Below are 20,283 nucleotides of genomic sequence, written 5' to 3'. Positions count from 1 at the left end.
CCACCCAACTATCTGAAAATCCAGATTGCAGCCCTTCAACTTATCCATCAGAACATCATGAGGAACCTTATCCAAAGCTTTACTAAAATCCAAGTAAACGACATCAACCCGAATTTCCACGATCCAGCAAACCTGTCACATGGGCAAAAAAGGAAACCAGGTTGGTCTGACAGGACCTGCGAGACAGGCTTCCTGCCAGACTGTACCTGGCTCCAGCGGCCTTGGTCGAATTGGCGCCTCTCTTTGTAGATAAGATGTTCACAGGGGCATTTGCAACAAAGTGTCACAGCAGGGAAGAATGCGGTGCGAAAGAGCTCAGGGCCATGAAAGGGGAGCAGAGGTTCAAAGAGTTGCTTCAGAGTCATAAAGCAAAAGAGGGTACAAACACACAAAGATGGAGTCTCTCTGGTCAATCTGAACCAATCATGGCAGAGAGCAGGGGGCTGATCGTGACACAGTTACAATATCTTCTGTCCTCAACAGGGCCGCTATCGGAAACTGACACAGCTGTTGTCTGCAGGTAACGTTAGGGTCTTGGAAGGAGTTAATAGACTCTTAAAACTATTTCCTTTACAGCAGTTGTTGCCTTGGACAGCATAATCTTTAATTCCTGGGCAATGGTATCTAGAGCAACAACAAGGGGGTTCCTTTGGTTGGAAGCATGGTCGGCAGATGTGAAGTCCAAGACCATTGTGGCAGCCTACCCCTAGAATCATAGAATAATAGAGTTGGAAGGGGCCTCATGGGTCATCTAGTCCAACCCCCTGCACTATGCAGCACACTCACATCCCAATTGCTAATCTACTGTAACCTACCACCCCTTTTCCTTCCCAGAATCAGCCTCTCCTTCAGATGGCTATCCAGCCTCTGTTTAAAAATTTCCAAAGATGGAGAACCCACCACTTCCTGAGGAAGCCTGTTCCACTGAAAAACCGCTCTAACTGTCAGGAACTTCTAGATGTTTAGATGGAATTCCGTTTGAATTAATTTCATCCCATTCGTTCTGGTTTGTCCCTCTGGGGCAAGAGAGAATAGTTCTGCTCCATCCTCTATATGGCACCGGTTTAAATACTTGAAGATGGTTGTCAGATCCCCTCGCAGTCCTTTCCTCTCTAGGCTAAGTAGACCAATCTCCCCCAACCCTTCTTCATACGTCTTGGTCTCCAAACACCTCACCAACTTTGTTGCTCTCCTGTGGACACGTTCCAGTTTGTCAACATCCCTCTTCAACTGGGGTGCTCATAACTGAACATAGGACTCCAAGTGAGGCCGAACCAGAGCAGAGTAAAGCACTATCATCACCTCCTGTGATCTGGACACGATACTTCATTTGTTACAGCCCAAAATCCCATTTGCCTTTTTAGCCACTGATTCACACTGCTGACTCATATTCAACGTATGGTCTACTAAGACTCCTAGATCCTTTTCGCATATGCTCCTGACAAGACTAGTCTCCTCTATCTTATATTGGCGTATTTGGTTTTTCCTACCTAATTGCAGAACTTTACATTTGTCCCTATTGAACTTCATTTTATTCAGTTTTATTCACTTCTTGAGCCTATGAAGATCATCTTGTATTCTTTTGCTGTCTTCACTTGTGTTTGCTACCCCTCCCAGTTTAGTATCGTCTACAAATTTAGTAATTATCCCCTCTAATCCCTCATCCAAATAATTTATAAATATGTTGAACAACACAGGCCCCAGGACAGATACTTGGGGTACTCTGCTTGTCACTCTTTTCCAAGAAGATTCTGAACCATTAGCAAGTACCCTCTGGGTACGATTTGTCAACCAGTTATTGATCCACCTGACAGAATTAGGATCCATACCTCATTTTACCAAGTTGTGAATAAGAATATCATTTGGAACCTTATCAAAAGCTTTCCTGAAATCCAGATAAATTATGTCCACGGCATTCCCCTGATCCAGCAAGGTAGTCACTTTCTCAAAAAAAGATAAGGTTGGTCTGACATGACTTGTTCTTGCGAAACCCATGCTGAGTCTTAGAAATCACAGCTCTCAGTTCCAGTTCCTCAAGCACGGAGCGTTTTATTATTTTGCCTGCTTGAAGAGGCTTTGAAACACATGCTAATTGAAACCAAAAAGAAGGAAAAAGTAATGTCTGAGGCACAACACTGACAGTAGACCTTTTCCCTCAGGTTCTTCAGGTTCTTTTCTCATGCAAGGTACCCTTCAGTGCTTTTGTCAAGACTACCACAGACAAAGAAGAGGCAATTCCTACCCGAGACAAAACAGAGGTACTGGAAACAGAAATGACAAGTCTGACAGGGATTCCTACACGCAACCTAGAGCATGACTGCAAGCCAGCTGTGGGAGACTGCCTGACAGTGTTCAAGGAAAAATGGAACATTCCACAGATAGACAACTGGGCAATCGACACGATTGCTGAAAGTTACACAATTGAATTTGAACACTTTCTACTAAACAGATTTGTAAGGTCAACCTTGACTATCAATGAAAAGAAGAAACAGATTCTGCTACTGGCAGAAAGCCATCTTCTTTCCATCCAAGCCATCGAAGTAGTTTCCTGCCTCTGAGCATTCCAAAGCAGTGTACTCCTATTTCTTCACAATCCCAAAACCAAATGGGGATTGGTAGGCAATCCTGGACCTGAAGATCACAGGCAGACACATCAAACTAAAGTTTTGAATGTAAATGCGTGACTCCATCGTAGACTCCGTCCAAGATGGAGAATTCCTAACATCCTTGATCTCACCAAGGCCTACCTACATGACCCCATTGACCCACCACACTGCTAATTCCTCAGTTTTTGTATAGGGAACTATCATTTCCAGTATCAAGTCCTCCCATTCATTTTGGCAATGTCTCCAAGAGTCTCCAAGAGCAAAGAAATTAAAAGACTCTTGCTCCTGGGGAGGAAAGCTATGGCAAATCTAGACAGCATCCTAAAAAGCAGAGACATCACCCTGCCAACAAGAGTGCGTTTAGTCAAGGCTATGGTCTTCCCAGTTGCAATGTATGGCTGCGAAAGTTGGACCATAAGGAAGGCCGAGCGTCAAAGAATTGAGGCTTTTGAACTCTGGTGCTGGAGAAGACTCTTGCGAGTCCCTTGGACTGCAAGGTGAACAAACCAGTCAGTCCTAGAGGAGATCAGCCCTGATTGCTCCTTAGAAGGCCAAATCCTGAAGATGAAACTCAAATACTTTGGCCACCTCATGAGAAGGAAGGACTCCCTGGAGAAGAGCCTAATGCTAGGAGCGATAGAAGGCAAAAGAAGAAAGGGATGACAGAGAATGAGGTGGCTGGATGGAGTCACTGAAGCAGTAGGTGCAAACTAAAATGGACTCTGGGGAATGGTAGAGGACAGGAAGGCCTGGAGGATCATTGTCCATGGGGTCGCAATGGGTTGGACATGACTTTGCACCTAACAACAACAACCAAGAGTCTTCTCAAGATTATTGGTCAACCTAGTCATGATCCCTGGGACTTTAGGAATTCACCTGCCCTCTTTACTCCATGACATTCTCATGATATATTTTTTATTTTTATATAAATATAGAAAAGAACGCAGACATAATATATTGGATTACAATATCACCCCTCCCTCTACCCCCCAAAGTCCCCATTTGCTTGAAATTTCATTTTGCCAAATATTCCAGATATATCTGTTGCTTGTAAATATAAAAACAAAGCAACAACAAAAAAAGCCCACTTTTACATAACATTTCCAACATAACAATCAACCTTGGGTATTACAAAAATTACCCTTAAACTTGAACCAAGGCCGATCCTTAAGCTAGGAAATCAACTGGCTCCTGCACTTGTTCACAATAACATATTTTAAATGTTTCTTAATGTTTCTTATAAACATTAAATGTTTCTTATAAAATAATATGAACTTTAACCCAGTATTTATAAGAAAGAAATGAAAAAAGGAAAAACCCACTTTATTGTGACATTTCCAGGAATTCTTCAATTCAGAACATTTTTATACTTCAACCCAGTATTGATTTTTTTAAAGGAAAAAGGAAAAGCCCACTCTTTCTCCAAGATGATGTCTTGACCTTAGCCCAAAATTTATAAATTTTCTCACATAAGAATTCCACAGTTCTTGAGATTCTTCAGCTAATTTTCTGTTGGCTATAGATGTAACCTTGTTGCAGTGATTGCATAGAAAATTAGGTTTTTAGCACAATCGAAGAGCCTTCCTGACAGATATTCAACACCATATTTCCAGGTTTAAATTAGATACTTAACATTGAACATTTCTTGTGTGTACTTTGGCCCTATAACTATACACTAATAATAATAAAAAAAGAGAGGGGAACCCCCTACACACACTTTATCATGACATTTCCAGCATTTACAATTATATTGCCTTAAAAGTCTAAAGAAAAAGGGCTCCCTGGAGAAGAGCCTAATGCTGGGAGGGCAAAAGAAGGAGGGGACAACAGAAAATGAGGTGGCTGGATGGAGTCACTGAAGCAGTTGGTGCAAACTTAAATGGACTCCGGGGAATGGTAGAGGACAGGAAGGCCTGGAGGATCATTGTCCATGGGGTCGCGATGGGTAGGACATGACTTCACACCTAACAACAACAACACAGGGTTAAATATATAAATTGTTATTAAAATATGAAACAGACATTGAATGTTCAAAGCCTTGTATGGTTAAATGGATGCAAAATATTGAGACAAATGTGATGCTGGAACAATGGGAATATGTATGGTCTAGAATTCGTAAACTTACAAATAGTCAAATACTTAAAGAGAACTTGTATAAAATGTTTTATAGGTGGTATGTGACCCCTAAATTGATTGCAAAAATGGCAAAAGGATGTGATAATAAATATTGGAAATATGTAGATAAAGTGGGTTCCTTTTTCCATATGTGGTGGAAATGTAAAGAAGTCCATAAATTTTGGGCAAAGGTCCATGCTGTTTTGGAGAAAATCTTGGTTCTTAATTTCCCCTTAAAACCTGAATCCATTTTGTTAAGTATACCACTGCAGTGCCTTCCAGCTCAAACCAGAACATTCTTCTTTTATGCAACATTGGCAGCAAGATTGGTATTAGCCAGGAAATGGAAGTTGCAACAACTGCCCTCAATAGACAGTTGGCTAGATAAACTGGCAGACTTAGCCAAAATGGCAAAATTAATATTGATTGTTAATGGAAAAATAGAAGACGCCTTTTGAGAACAATGGGGCCTTTATCTGAGGTTCCTAGCAAAATAAATTATAAAGGATTATTATATGGAGGGGGCATAGTGCTTAACTTTTAGAATTCTCAGAATTAAAGCCACTGTATTTTACTGTATTTGTATTTTTCTCTCTTATGCTAAAAAAAATAAAAAATAAGTAATACATTTTTTTTCCAAAGATGGAGAACCTGCCACCTCCCGAGGAAGCCTGTTCCACTGAGAAACCGCTCTAACATTCAGGATCTTCTTCTGGATGGACAGGGTTTAGGAAAAAAGAGAAACAAGCTTATAATACCATCCTGCAGTGAATCTTGTATATTGATTATCAGAACACTGTCGCTGGAGCATGCAGAACATGCTCTCCCATCTTTTAAAAAATCTATCCCCCGGCAAGAAGGATCCTGGAGTATTTTTGTCTTTAACATCGCCTTCCTTGAAACATTTTTTAATGCTTGTGAGACTAAACCTTTTACTGATAGCAGTGACTAAAGGTTGCTAAGCTAAAATTCCATTTGCTGATAGACTCTTTCCATGCTCTTTAAAGAAACTCAAGTCGGTGGAACATGTTCTGCTCTTTTGTGAGCAGCACAACCATCTGAGAGAATGGTCCATAAATCCTCTCATGAAGGAGAACAAGATTCCCGACCCCTCGACAATAGTGCTTTTTCTCTTAGCAGATCAAAACTCTCAAGTAACTGAAGCTATTGAAAAATTCCTCCATAAGATTTTCTTCAAATGAATTGGGAATTTAAATGCCTTGATTTTTAACATAAATGCTTATGTTATGGTTATTCCAATAAAGGTGCTTTGACTTTCAAAACCATCTTCATGCCATCCCAGTCAATCCTACATTTAGTAGTAATCATAGGTATGTTGCAGAAGAAATTCTTTGTCCCAGAAACATATAATCAACATCCTAGAAATGCATGCCCTATTCCTCACAATCCAACACTTCAGGCAGTTCATTTTGACGTTGTGTAGCAATCAGTGCTTGTGAGTCATGGAAAGATTTTTATATCTGTGATAGCTGAGCAGGAGTTTTGTGATTTTCTTGTTTTATTTGTATTACTAAAGCTTTAAATTGAATAGAAATATTTTCAAATTGTCTTTAACAGTTGGAAGGATCCAATTTAGATGTTTTAGCTTGGTATAGTGGTTAAGAGTGTCAGCTTCTAATCTGGTAAGATTGATATGATTCCCTGTTCCTTCTCATGCAGCCAGCTGGGTGACGTTTGGCTAGTCACAGTCCTGTTAGAGCTGTTCTAACAGAGCAGTCTCTTAGAGCTTTCTCAGCTCTTAGAACTTTCTAAGGAAGATGATAGTAAGCCACTTTGCTATTCCTTCAGATACTGAAAAGCAGGGTATAAAACCAAATTTTCTTCTTATACGCAGTCAACCATGACCTTCTGCCTCACTGCCTCACCGACACCAGGATACAGGGGACAGCCCGCCATTGGCTGATCTCCTTTCACCGGGGTTCGTGGACAAAAGGTAGAGAGATTACCAAGCCACTGATAGCTTACATGTGGAGTCCCACAGGGAGTGGTCCTCTCTTCAATCTTATTTAACATCTTCATGCACCCTCTTGCCCAGCTGGTGTGGAAGTGTGGGCTGAGATGTCATCAATATTCAGATGACACTCATCTCTTCCTCCTGATGGTTGACCACCCTGATTCGCCCCCAGAAGCATTAGCTAGATGCCCAGAAGCAGTGACGAGGTGGCTCAAGAAGAGATGTCTGAAGCTCAACCCTATGGCTAGGCAGGAAGGATCCAAGCGAGGAAGTGTGTTTGCCCAACCTAGACGGTGTATAGCTATTAGTGGCTTGCTCTGCCAGGAATCTGACTGTGATCCTCGACGTCTTCCTTTCTGTGGAGGCCAGGTCACCAGAGGAGCGCAGCTGGCATTCTACTATCTACACCAAGCCAAACTACTAGCATCCCACTTAGCCTGGGAACATCTAACGACAGTGATCCACCTCTAGACTGGATTCCTGCAATTCACTGTACACAAGCCTACCCTTAACCTTGATCTGGAAACTACAGCTGGTCCAGAATGCCAGGGTTCTCACAGGAACACTATGGAGGTCCCCATTCAGCCCATTCTCCAACAACTGCAATTGCTACCAGTCGAATTCCATAGAAGGTTTTGGTTATCACCTTTAAGGCCATACACAGTCTGGGCCCAGTGTACCTGAGGGCCCACCTCAAAGATATTTATGCTTCGCCAACTCTAACTGGCTGGTGATCCCTGGCCCCAAGGAAGCCCGCTTGTCCTCAACCAGGGCCAGAGCTTTCTTTGTCGTGGCCCCCGACTGGTGGAATGAGCTCCCAGAAGAAATCAGGGCCTGGTTGAGCTAGATCCATTCCACTGCAAAAGGGAGCTCTTCCGCCAAGCATTTAGTTGAGGTCAACAAAACTAGGCCCCCAGAATCCCTCCCCATGAAGCAATCATCCTGAACTAACCAACCATGGGGCTGTTAATGTTGTTAAAAACTGTTCTCTGTTATCACTGTTACTCATTGAACGTGGTTACCAAGTTATACTGTACTGTTCCATGTTCCCCCCTTGTTCCATGTAAACTGCCCTCAGCCATGTGGGAAGGTGATATTTAAGATTTCTCTAATCAAACCTTAAAAGCATCATCGTCTTCTGGAACAAAAGAGCCAGCTGTGAAGTACAAATATTAGATCTGCCTGAAATTTGAGGTCAGATTTCAAACTTTCTGGCTGATCCATTTCTAGCAGTGGGCAATGTTACTCTACTTCAGTGGTTCTCAGCCTTCCTAATGCCATGACCCTTTAATACAGTTCCTCATGTTGTGGTGACCCCCGGCCATAAAATGATGCAAGGGTTCTTTCATAGACATTAAACTGAAACGGACCAATGGTGCGAACATCCATTGTTCATATTTGTATATAAATTGTTTTTTCCCCCAGGGTTTCTCAGTTCAGTTCTGCTTTTTGTCCCACCATGCCGATCTCACTGTTTTCCACTGCTCTGTGAAAGGGTCATTTGACCCCCCAGAGGGGTCCCGACCCCCAGGTTGAGAACCACTGCTCTAAGGTCTCCCCTGATTGAAATGTCTGTTTTTACATGTGACCTCTACTATCCTAGAGCTGGGCTTGGCAAGATTCCATCTCTGCTCCATAACTTTTGCAAATAATTGCAACGTCATAAGAGGCTATTCCCTTGCGAGATTCTTTGCCAATTGTCCTGCTGTTGGCAGTGCTGGAAGAGAGTGTGCATTGATTGTGCACCATCAATCTGCATCACATAGAGTGTTTAGACCAGTGGTCCCCAACCCTGGGACCGGTCCGTAGATCAGTCAGTACCGGGCCGTGGCTCATCCTCCTCCCCGGCTGCTGCCACTCTGCTGCCGGCTCACCTTTGGGGCTCTCCAGCAGCTGCCATAGCGGGGGCTTCTCCGCAGCGTGGCACTACACAGCTGCTGCTGGCAGCGCCCCCCAGTGGGCAGCGGGAAGTCAGGGGCGCCAGTGGGAAAAGCAAGTGGAGCAGGGGCTCAGGCGGCGGCGACATCCTTCGGAAAAAGACTACCCCCCCCCCCCACACACACACACACCGGGCCTCAGTGATGAAAAGGTTGGGGACCATTGGTTTAGACTATTCAGTGCAGGGGTGAAAAATTTGTCTGGAGGATGCAGAGTAGCATCAAGGCTGTCCGCTGATGCCATTCCTCTAAGAAGTTATATGGGATGGTCCGTTGATAATCGTAAGCACCGGTCATGGCGGCTTTGGCTGATGAGTGGCCGGCTTTGGTAATGAGCTCTAAAGCACACGCCTGGCCAGATATTGGGGGATTCTTGACTGTGTGTGTTAGGATCGTCAAAAAACGATTTGATTTAAGAAACATGCACGGATGGAAAGCCAGTTTTCTGATGTTGCAGATGTTCCATCTAAACTGGTTCATTAATGTGTATGGAGTGGGGCCTTAACAGGTTAGCCATTGTCGAATTCTTACACTTGTTAGTTCATTCTATCTTTGTCATTGTTTCTCGTACAAAACTATATTCTTTTATTTCTAGAAATTTTGAAGCCAGAAAAAGGGGGGGAAGGTCAAAGTGTAGGAAAAATTGGGTTCACGAGTAACATTTGAACACACACTTGAAAATCTGTTGCATCGGAATTGTGTAGGAATTATTTAATACAAAAGACTGTCTTTACATAAAAATCCTTTCAGATGTGATATGCTGTGAAAGAGCGAAGGTGCACCAGGGTGTGTTGCATATTGGAACACAAAATAAGATAAGATAAAAAAAAATCTTTTGGGGTTGGTTTTTCCAGTTATGCCACAGTGTCTTTTGTTTTACTGATGCTGCTGTAACCAGTTCCTGCCGATAGCCGCTTGCTTTACGTGAAAGCATTCGTACCACCTGCTCTGAGGAGCAAAGCCTTTCGTAAATGCAGGTTGCTTGTTTCAAAAGGGAAGAGTATTTTGCAGGAGGTCCCCCCCCCCTCGGCTCTCCATTGGTAACCATGTCAGCCTGGTCACTTGGGAAAATGTCCAGTCAAGTGGCTGTTTACAAACTTGGTTTACACTAGAAAAGTGCAAGAGTCCAGTAGCCCCTTGAAAATTTAACAACATTTGTGGCAGAGGAGGAGCTTTCATTGGGGGCCAGAGCTCAGTAGCACCTTTCCTTCTGCATGTGCCGCAGTGCTTTCTAGCCCTTGGTCCTTCTGTAATCAGCATCTCTTTCCTCTTTCCTCTTAGATGTTTGACTGGATCACACACAACAAAGGCCTGTTTCTGAATAGCTACACAGAGATTGGGGCCAGTCATCCTCATGCTATGGAGCTCCAGACACAGCACAATCATTTTGCGATGAACTGCATGGTAAGGCTATCTCTGGCCGCTGCAACTACACAGTCTGCCTGGGGTGCTGCTTGTGCCCGAGTCGAACCAGGATCCTGGTCTGCGTATCTAGGGTGGGGGTCTGTCAAGAACTGCAGCCATCTGAGTAAGAGAGACGAGAGGAGGGAAGAGACGCTGTGGGCAGCATGGCTTCCCTCAGATTATAAAGTGGGACTCAAAATAAACCTGAAGCTGCCTTCGCATTGCTCTGTGGAGCTACTGAGGGGGGTGTTGTCTCCTGAGACTGTCTGCTCTAGGGTCTCTGGCAGAGGTCTTGCTTAGTACCCAGTCCTTGTTCAGCAACTCTTCTACCCCTGAGCCATAGCTTGCCCTCCAAACAGCATGCAGCCTAAAGCGCAGGGTTTTTGCCTTGGCCTTCTGTAATGGGTGAGCTCCTGCTGAGTTCCGTGGGACTTGAGCTCTCATTCTTAAGCACCAGGGCTTGATTTTTGTGTCACAACTGAAATACCGACACTCTAAGAGGTTCTGGACTTATGCTGAGGTCATTCATTTGAAACATCTCTCTTAAAGACAGCTGTCTAAGCTGGATTTTTGTAGGCCGACAGGAGAACAGGTGCAGATTTGTGTGGCAGTGATCTTGAGGGGACATGTGACAGGTTGCCAGGGAGCCCAGTGTAAGATTCTTTGACAAACCCTGCGGGAGCGGCGGCACCACCTCCGCCACTGAAGACCGATGCTTCTCTCCGAGGTAGGCGCGGTCCGGGGGGGGGGGCTGGTGGCGGAGGCGGATCGCATCCCGGCCCACGGCCAGCCTTCGGTGTGGGTCGAGGGGTCGGGAAGCCGGAGAGGCGCTCCGCCGCAATCACGAAGTCCGCTAGCGCCCGCTGCATTGGGAGCTTAGTTTCTAGTGTGGAAATAATTGGCTTCCAGGATGTCAAGGAAGAATTATTTGGAAGAATTATTTGGAATGCTTTAATGTAGTGGTCCGCAACCTTTTTAAGGCTGCGGACCGGCGGCAGTGGGGAGGGCGATCGCCCGGCCACGCATGCTGCGATTGCGTGGCCGCACATGCGCATTTCTGCCATGCGCGGCCACGAATGCGCGTTTGCGCCATGCACGGACGCGTATGCGCGTATGCGCCATGTACAGCCGCAAACGTGCATGCGCGGCACTCCCCCGCATGCATGGCACTCCTGCGCATGCGCGGCCCTGTTTCTCTCTCCCCCCCACAAAAAGAAGCTTGCTGGGCCGCAAGCAAATCGGCCGCTTTTGCAGCCAATTTGCTTGCGGCCTTGGAAGTTTCTTACTGCAGGGGGGGCGGGGAGAGGGAGCTGCGTCCCGGTGGTTGGGGACCACCGTTTTAATGTACTAGTGAGTTAGGATTGTGCAAATCTGATTGTCCTTGTTCTGTCTAGCATTGCTTTCATATTCAGACGTCGCCTGGTTAAAAAGTCTAAAGTTCTGTTGAACAGTGATGGTTCCCCCCAGAGGCCCATGAAGGCATGCCTAGATCAAAAGATACAACAACAACAACAACAACAAGCCTTTAATAGCATATGAAAGTACAATATAAGAAGGGAAAGTGCAAAAGGATCCACTGCTAGTGAGAATAAAGGCAAAGGTCATGCTTTAGACATAAAACATTCACGATTTCTCATGGCAAGATGTAAAAACTTTGCTACTGGTTCAGTTATATCAGGGTTCTGGGATGTCAAAAGAAACCGAATCTTACGTTCATTCGAATGCAGTTCTCTTTTACACAGCAGTGAGTTAAGAAATTTGGCTCGGATCGAGGAATAAAATGGACAAGGGAAGAAAACGTGTGTAATTGATTCTATACAGCATTGTCCACAGGGGCACAACCTAGCTGAATGCGGGATCTGTTGAAATCTCCCATATAGAACAGCAGAAGGTAGAGCATTAGTTCTAGCTAACATGAATGCTCTACGTTGTTGTGGGATGATTAGATGGTAGAAGTACACAGCTAGGGGCTGAGAGTATGGTGAGATCCCCAAACTCAATGGCGAGCAAACTTCTAGCTTTACTGCTAAGTTCCTGCAGTTCTATGTCTAACAGTCTGTGTTTAATTAAATTAAATGCAGTCTTTTCAGATATCAGATACAAGGAGTCTAAAGATATCCCTATAGATTTAATTTTCCCCTCAATGTGTCTTAACCAAGTAGATGGCTCATGTTCAGATAGCATGAGGGAAATTAGACTATTGGGGTCAGATCTAAAATGAATGCGAAGCCAGAACTTGATTGTTGACAACCATGCTCTGGTTTCTCATAGTCTTTGGCTGGTTTCTAGACATAGGACTGTGTAAGAGACACAGTTCGGGGTCCCAAGGATTTTACGAAGGAAGACAGATTGGAGACTTTCGACTGCTTGGTTAAAAGCGTTGATCCAAATAGGGATGCCACAGAGCAGCTGGGCACTTAGTTTCCCACTGAATACTTTGAGGGCTGCTGGCACGTACTGGTTTCCACTGGTGTAGAAGAAACGTGTAATTGCCAGGGCACTAGTTTTTGCAGATGTGATTGCATATTTCCTCTGTGTAGCCCAATTTGCATTATGGTGAAAAAATATTCCCAAGTATTTGAAGCTTTTAACTTGTTCAGTGTTGTTACCTCTTACATTCCATTTAAGAGGCTTTCCAAAACCCACAATTTTTGACTTCTCAGAGCAAGTTTGTTTACTTCACAGAAGTCCAGGAATTGAACCAGTAAACGTTTTAAGCCAATTTGTGAATGGGACAGCACTACCGCATCATCTGCGTATAAAAACAGTGGGATGTGAAGAGAACCAATTTTTTGGCTATGGCCAAAATTGGGGGATAAGGATGGAGCAAGATCATTTATAAAAAGGTTAAATAGGAGGGGAGCCAAAATGCATCCTTGTTTTACCCCTTTGTTGATTGGTATTTTAGGAGTAAGACTCCCAAGGGGGGGGGGTGAGTTTGACTTGGCAACAGGTAGAAGAATAGAGTTTCCTTATAAGATATAGGAGCCTTTTATCTATCTCCATCTTTAACAGCTTATCCCAGAGAAGATCTCTAGGGATAGAATCAAAGGCCCCCTTAAGGTCCAGAAAAGCTGCAAAGAGCTTTGGACCCTCTTTCTTACTATATTTGTTGACAAGGTGGGCAAGGATGGTGCAATGATCAAGGGAGGATTTCCCTTGACAGAATCCAACCTGCTCAGGGCCTAGACTCTTTTCCTTAGTCAACCACAAGGTAAGTTTATTTGATAGGAGTTTGGCATATAGCTTCCCAACAATAGAGAGAAGGCTGATGAGTCAGGCATGAGTCCATGAGTCAGGCATTAAGCCTGTTTTGTTAATTGCAGTCAAGAGAGCAGCCAAGAGAGGAGCCCACCAGTCTGGGAAGGTTTTAAGCAGCTCAGGAGGGATCGCATCAGGTCCTGGTGCTTTTCTAGGCTTTAGTTGATCAATACAAGCCCTGACTTCATCAGGCATCACTGGGACCCACTCTGGGATATCTGACAGGTTGATCTCGGGGAGGCTACAGGAGCTTACTCTGTCCTCATGGAATAGGGTTAAGAAATATTCATACCAAGGAAGGGAGGGGATGAAGTTTGTTAAAGAAGATTTCTCATGAAAGGCTCCTGAAACTAGGACCCAGAATTGTCTTGTATTGTTGGTAATTGTAGCCTGCACAAGTTGTTCCCATTGTTTTTTTGTTAGTTGATATAATTGATTTTTCAAATGTAAATATTCTGCAGGCATAAGCTGAGCACTGGATTCCCTATAATCACGATAAATGGCACAGATTTGAGATTTTAATTTGCAGCATTCATCATCAAACCAGGGATTTAGGGTTCTTCTTTGGGTTATTTTCTGAGAGTTTGATTGGGGGCTAAATAGCTGATGAATGTGAGAACTTTTTCTCCCTCTCTCCTAATGCAAGGACTCAATGGGCATCTGATGAGCTTTACGTTTTGTTGGCTATGGCCCAGTTTCTGGATCTATCTCAATCTCCTTGAATAGGAGGCGGCAGCCACCTGGGCATTGCAGTTCCTCAGGCTTCTAATCCTGGGTGACTTCAACGTCCACGCGGACGCGCCCTCTTCAGGACTTGGCGGGGACCTGGTGTCATCCATGGTGACACTGGGGCTCTCGCAATTTGTTGCTGGCCCACCCATCACGCCAGCCACACGTTCAACTTGATTTTTGGCGCCAGGACAGAGGTGGATCTGGATACAGCTTTGGCTGTGCCGTGGTCAGACCACTATGCCTTGCGGGCCCGGCTCGGGATACCACCCTTCCCCAGTTGGGTGGCAGGCGTATTCTTGCCCGCCCGCGGAGACTTATGGATCCACTTGGTTTCCGGAATGCTCTGCGGGACCCGATGCCTCCTGGTGACTAACTTGTGGCCATGGTGGAAGACTGGCAGTCCCGCCTGACAGCCGCTATAGATAATATCGCCCCTAAACGTCCTCTCTGCCCTCGACTCAAACGGGCCCCCTGGTAAAAGGGGTGTGCTCTGGGAGAAGAAAAGGGAAGTGAGACAACTGGAGCAAGTGTGTCGGAAGACTCGTGACGAGGCTACAAGAACATCTTATTGCACACATGAGGGCGTATGAGATGGCGGTGAAAGTGGCTAAACGTGAGTTTTTTGCCACGGAAATCGCACCCGCAAGCTCTCGCCCGGCCCAACTATTCAGGGCAGTTAGATCACTCACCGCCCTTGAGGGGTGCCAAAACACTAGACAATTGGAACTTGGCTGCAAGGCATTTGCGAGCTATTTTGCGGATAAAGTCTTGTCACTCCGCCGCGACCTTCCCGCCACAATTAATACAGTGAATGATCTGGAGACCTGTTGGCCGCCGTTGGTAGTGAGGTTTGATGGCTTCAGGCGGCTCTCTTCTTCTTCTGAAGTGGACAAGTAGCTAGGTTCGGTCAGGGCGACCACCTGCCCCCTCGACCCCTGTCCTTCTTGGCTCCTCAAGGGAGGTGGCCAGAAGATAAGAGGCCAGGTCAGAGACATCATCAACTCCTCCCTGAGTATGGGAGCGTTTCCTGAGTGGCTCAAGGAGGTGGTGGTTTGCCCTCTCCTGAAGAAACCATCGCTGGACCCACAGGACCTTGCGAACTACTGCCCAGTGTCGCACTTAGTGTTCCTGGGCAAGGTGGTGGAAAGAGCTGCAGCAGACCACCTCCTGGCATTCTTGGAGGAAACTTCGGCACTCGATCCATATCAGTCTGGCTTCCGCCCTGGCCACGGGATGGAGACGGTGTTGGTCGCCCTGCTGGATGACCTCCGTCGCCAGCTGGATAGAGGCGGGTCAGCCGTGTTGGTCTTTTTAGACCTATCGGCGGCCTTTGACATTGTGGACCACGAACTGTTGGTCCATTGCCTGGCCGGTACGGGGATACAGGGCACAGCCTTGTGCTGGATACGCTTCTTCCTCCAGAACCGGTTCCAGAGGGTTGCTGTAGGGGAAGAGTTCTCGCGGCCCTATAGACTCCCTTGTGGGGTCCCTCAGGGTGCGGTCCTCTCCCCCACATTGTTTAACATCTTTATGCACCCTCTGGCCCAGCTGGTACGAAGCTTTGGGCTGGGTTGCCATCAGCACGCTGATGACACCCAGCTCCAGCTCCTCATGGACGGCCACCCGGACTCTCCCCCAGAACCATTTGCCAGATTTATGGAAGCAGTGTCTAAATGGTTTGAGCAGAGTCGCCTGAAACTCAACCCCTCCAAGACGGAGGTCCTGTGGCTGGGGGTAAGGGGACGGGAACAGGCAGCGCGTCTACCCACCCTAGCAGGGGTGCAACTTACCATCGTGCCCCAAGCTAGGAATTTGGGAGTGACCATTGATGCCTCCCTGACTATGGAGGCTCAGGTCAAGAGAGTAGCAGGCCAAGCATTTTTCTATCTTTGCCAGGCCCGACTACTAGCGCCGTACCTGTCCCCTGACCACAGTGATCCATGCGACAGTCACCTCCAGAATAGATTTCTGTAACTCGCTCTACGCAGGCCTACCCTTGTCCCTGACCCGGAAACTACAGCTGGTGCAAAATGCAGCTGCCAGGGTCCTCACTGGAACATCTTGGAGGGCCCACATCCAGCCAGCGCTGAGGCAGCTGCATTGGCTGCCAATTGCTGCCCGGATCCGGTTCAAGGTTTTGGTTTTAACCTTTAAGGCCATACGTGGGTTGGGACCCACATACCTGAGAGACTGCCTACCGCTCTATGCCTCCCGCAGGGCCTTACGTTCTGCGGGTGAGAACACAGTCCTGGCCCCTACCTGGTGGAATGAGCTCCTGGATGAACTGCGGGTCCTGCGGGATTTTTCTGCTTTCCGCAGGGCCTGTAAAACGGAGCTCTTCCGCCAGGTCTATGGTTGAGGCTGGGGTCAGCGAATCAGGGACATCGCTCCCCCCCCCAGGAGTTAGAGTATACGCTACTCCCCCATCCTTTCCTCTTCACCTCTTTGATAATTGGGGGAGGGATGGGATTTTTAGCCGTCATGTTAGTAGTTTGATGTTTTAATGGGGTTAGTTGTTATGACCCTCCTCGAGCCTGTCGGGAGAGGTGGGAAATAAATTAAAAAAAATAATAGTAGCCCTTTCCTCTGGGGTCTTAGCCATCCTACCCAATGTTTTGTCCCCTCCCTATTTGATCAACATACCCTCTATTGCCTCATCCAAATAATTGATGAAAATGTTATGCAGTACTGGCCTCAGCACCTAACCTTGCAGGACACCGCTGGTCACCTCCCTCTAAGATGAAGACGAACCATTGATGAGCACCTTTGAGTTCTGTCAGCCAGCCAATCACAAATCCCTTTGGCTGTGACCCTCTTCATCCCTGTTTTTAGTAACTTTCTCCTAAGAATATCCTGGGGGACCTTATAAAAGGCCTCACTAAAATCAAACCTCTTTGTCTTCATTCTTGGAACCTTAGAGTGATATCTGAAACTGGATGTATGCCCTCTGTCTTCCTGTACTATTGGCCTGGGGGTGCTCTGAACTGACCTTTGAGTGTGGAAGTTTACTGAAAACACAGTTTCAGCCTGGCCTCATTACCCCACCCCCCGGTGCAATTTGAGTATTCACTTGGGTCGTGGGTTCCTTTTGAATAGAACATTTGAAATAGAGGACACCACTTTAAATAGATCCAATACAAGCATGCATTTTAAAGATAAACTAGATCTGTGCTTGGGTGCTATTCCTCCCTCTGCTTAAAATTAAATTAAATTAAATTAAAAATGGGACAGCAGATTCCCCCATGTTTGAAGAGGGGCAAGCCACAAGGTGAGACAGTCAAGCATGTTAAATGTGTTCTGTAAGAGGCCAGGCGGACACACACACCTAGAGGGCTTTGGATCATAACCAGGCCTGTTCTGAACCAGAGTGGGAAGTGGGACCTCATGACATAGAGTGCGGGACTAGATGGCTCGTTGTTCCCAGTTAGTGCAGGCCACTGATGCTCTTACATCCAGAATGTCGCTCTCTCCCTAACTTCACGGGCTCCCCCGCAGGGCCTTACGTTGTATAGCAGTTGATATTTGAGTCTCAAATGAAAGTATAAGAATAGCTGAACGTAGAAAACAGCAAAAGCTGCAAGCAAAAGTGAGGAAGCAAGAAAATTAAATGCAAATTTTCAGTAGCCGAGACTTGACCACCCAGTGCCAATGTGCTTGTATGGCCATTTGGTCTTCAGACAAAACAGATACGGAAAACACTTCCAAAGAGCAGAACAAGGTGGGAACCAAAAACGGGCAGAAAAGGGAGAGCAGCTAATTGTTGTTGTTGTTGTTAGGTGCAAAGTTGTGTCCGACCCATCACGACCCCATGGACAATGATTCTCCAGGCCTTCCTGTCCTCTCCCATTCCCCGGAGTCCAATTAAGTTTGCACCTACTGCTTCAGTGACTCCATCCAGCCACCTCATTCTCTGTCGTCCCCTTCTTCTTTTTCCCTCAATCACTCCCAGCATTAGGCTCTTCTCCAGGGAGTCCTTCCGTCTCATGAGGTGGCCAAAGTATTTGAGTTTCATCTTCAGGATCTATTCAAATGAGTAGCTGTGTTGGTCTGAAGTAGCACAATAAAATCAGTCCAGTAACACCTTTAAGACCAACAAAGATTTAATCAAGGTGTGAGCTTTCGAGTGCAAGCACCCTTCGTAAGACTTTGATCTTCTTACATGACAGGAAATATATAGCAAAAATCAGTTATGTTACATCTGTGTCACAACCAGATACAGCCAATGATAATCCTTTGTCAAAACAGCCAATGAATCCCCTAGAATTCAGTGTACTTTACAGAGAAAAACCAAAGTATTGCTGGTAGAGAGATCAACGGCTCTCACCTCCCCATATGTTGCTTGCTCCATCCCACTGTGAGACTTTCCTCCCAGGGAATTGCTGGTCACTTCCCAAGGACAGAGAGTCAAACTCAAAATTCCATTACAATGCCATATCTTACAGTCATATTATCTTTAAACCGCTCCTGCGGAGCGGTAATAAAGAAAAGGCTAAGGGGTAACAGGGAGGAGATAGGGTGGGCCCTGTCCAGGATAAAAACTCGGAGGGCGAATCCTCTGCTGCGCGGCTCCTCAAGGGCCAAGTGGCTAATAGGGAGCCATGCTGCGCTACTTTGGCTACTTGGCCCGTCCTCCTATGAGCACTCTGGCGAGTCGGCCATCCGCCCAGTCAGCCGTCCTCGCCACTGCGCTCGCGCCGCCCTAAGTCCTCCCCGCTCGAAAACCAGCAGGGACCCAACCCCCACGCCGCCCCACACCTGCTTCTTTCCCTTCCCCAACCTCCCCGATAAAGCCCCGCGCCTCCCTGCCCTGCCAAAGCCCTGCCAAAGGCCCGCACCTGTCCACGCCGCCAAAGCCCCGCGCCTCCCCGCCCCGACTAAGCCCTGCGCCTCCCCACCCTGACAAAGCCCCACAACCCCCCACCCCGCCAAAGCCGTGACTGTCCTGGAAGGTTGAAGTGTTCTCCTACAGGTTTTTCAGTCTTGTGGCTTTTGATGTCAGATTTGTGTCCATTAATTTTTTGGTGGAGGGTTTGACCTGTTTGCCCTATGTAGAGAACAGAGGGACATTGTTGGCACTTGATGGCATATACCAAGTTTGAAGTTGAGCAGGTGTATAAGCCTTTGATGGTGTAGGTGACGTTGTTAGGTCCAGTAATTGTGGCATTGGAGTGTATATGGCTGCACAGTTGGTATCTGGGTTTGTTGCAAGCTCTAGTACCAGTGTCCATGTTCCCATTCGATGCTGCATTGTTGTGGGTGAGGAGTTGTTTGAGATGCGTGGGGGGGGGGCTGTCTGTGCAAAAGAAAAGGTTTACCCCCCCAGTGATTGGGAAAGAGAACTGTCATTATCCAGTAGGGGTTGTAAGTCACTGATGATGCGTTGTACTGTCTTGAGCTGAGAGCTATGTGTAACCACTAACGGTGTTCTGTTGTTTTCTCTTTTGGGTCTACAGGTTTTCTCTTGGTATCCTTCTGGCTTTGTTAATCTGTTCCTTGACCTCCCTGGCTGGGTACTTTAGTTCCAAAAAGGTTTGTTGTAGGTCATTTAGATGGGAATCTCTGTCTGCGGGATTGGAGCAGATGTGGTTGTAACGTAGGGCCTGGCTGTCTACAATGGATTGTTTGGTATGTTCAGGATGGTAGCTAGAGGCACGCAGGTACGTTTGCCGGTCAGTAGGCTTCCGGTATTAGGTAGTCTCTGGGCATCCATTGTTTATTCTTACAGTAGTGTCCAGAAAGTGTATTTCTGGCGTAGATTGGTTCATTGTCAGGTTGATAGTGGGGTGAAAGTCATTGTATGCCTGGTAGAAATTATCCAGGGCTTCTTTACCATGTGTCCAGACAACAAAAATGTCATCAATGAATCGCAGGTAAACGAGAGGTGTGATTGGTTGAGTATTCAGGAAGCATTGCTCCAGGTCTGCCATGAAGATGCTCGCATATTGAGGCGCCATTGATCTGAAGGAACAAGTCATCACCAGATCTGAAGTGGTTATGGGTGAGAACAAATTGGCACAGTTTGGTGGCTGGGTCAGCTATGGTGTTGTTAGAAATTGTATTCTTAATGGCTTGTAATTCATCTCTGTGTGGGATTTTGCTATACAGGGATTCCACATCCATGGTGACTAAAATGGTATTCTCTGGAAGGTTGATCAAAAATTGTATTTTCCTCAGAACGTCTGTGGTGTCTCGAACATAACTAGAAGCCTAGATGGCATAGGGCCTTAGAACAGAGTCCATATAGCCAGACATG

At 46.2% G+C, this 20,283-nt stretch overlaps 1 protein-coding gene across 7 annotated transcripts in view; it reads left to right on the top strand.

Moving 5' to 3' along the window:
• Window positions 1-20,283, top strand: part of TRIO (trio Rho guanine nucleotide exchange factor) — a 309,088-nt gene that overhangs the window by 82,382 nt on the left and 206,423 nt on the right. For all 7 annotated transcript variants that reach the window (XM_077353339.1, XM_077353341.1, XM_077353340.1 and 4 more), the window contains exon 6: window positions 9,915-10,037. In XM_077353339.1, coding sequence (XP_077209454.1) covers window positions 9,915-10,037 — 123 coding nt within the window. The remainder of the gene's footprint in view (window positions 1-9,914; window positions 10,038-20,283) is intronic.

The sequence above is a fragment of the Paroedura picta genome, chromosome 9 (genome assembly GCF_049243985.1).
Source record: "Paroedura picta isolate Pp20150507F chromosome 9, Ppicta_v3.0, whole genome shotgun sequence".
NCBI classification, from domain to species: domain Eukaryota; kingdom Metazoa; phylum Chordata; class Lepidosauria; order Squamata; family Gekkonidae; genus Paroedura; species Paroedura picta.
This window is presented reverse-complemented; position numbering and strand designations above follow the sequence as displayed.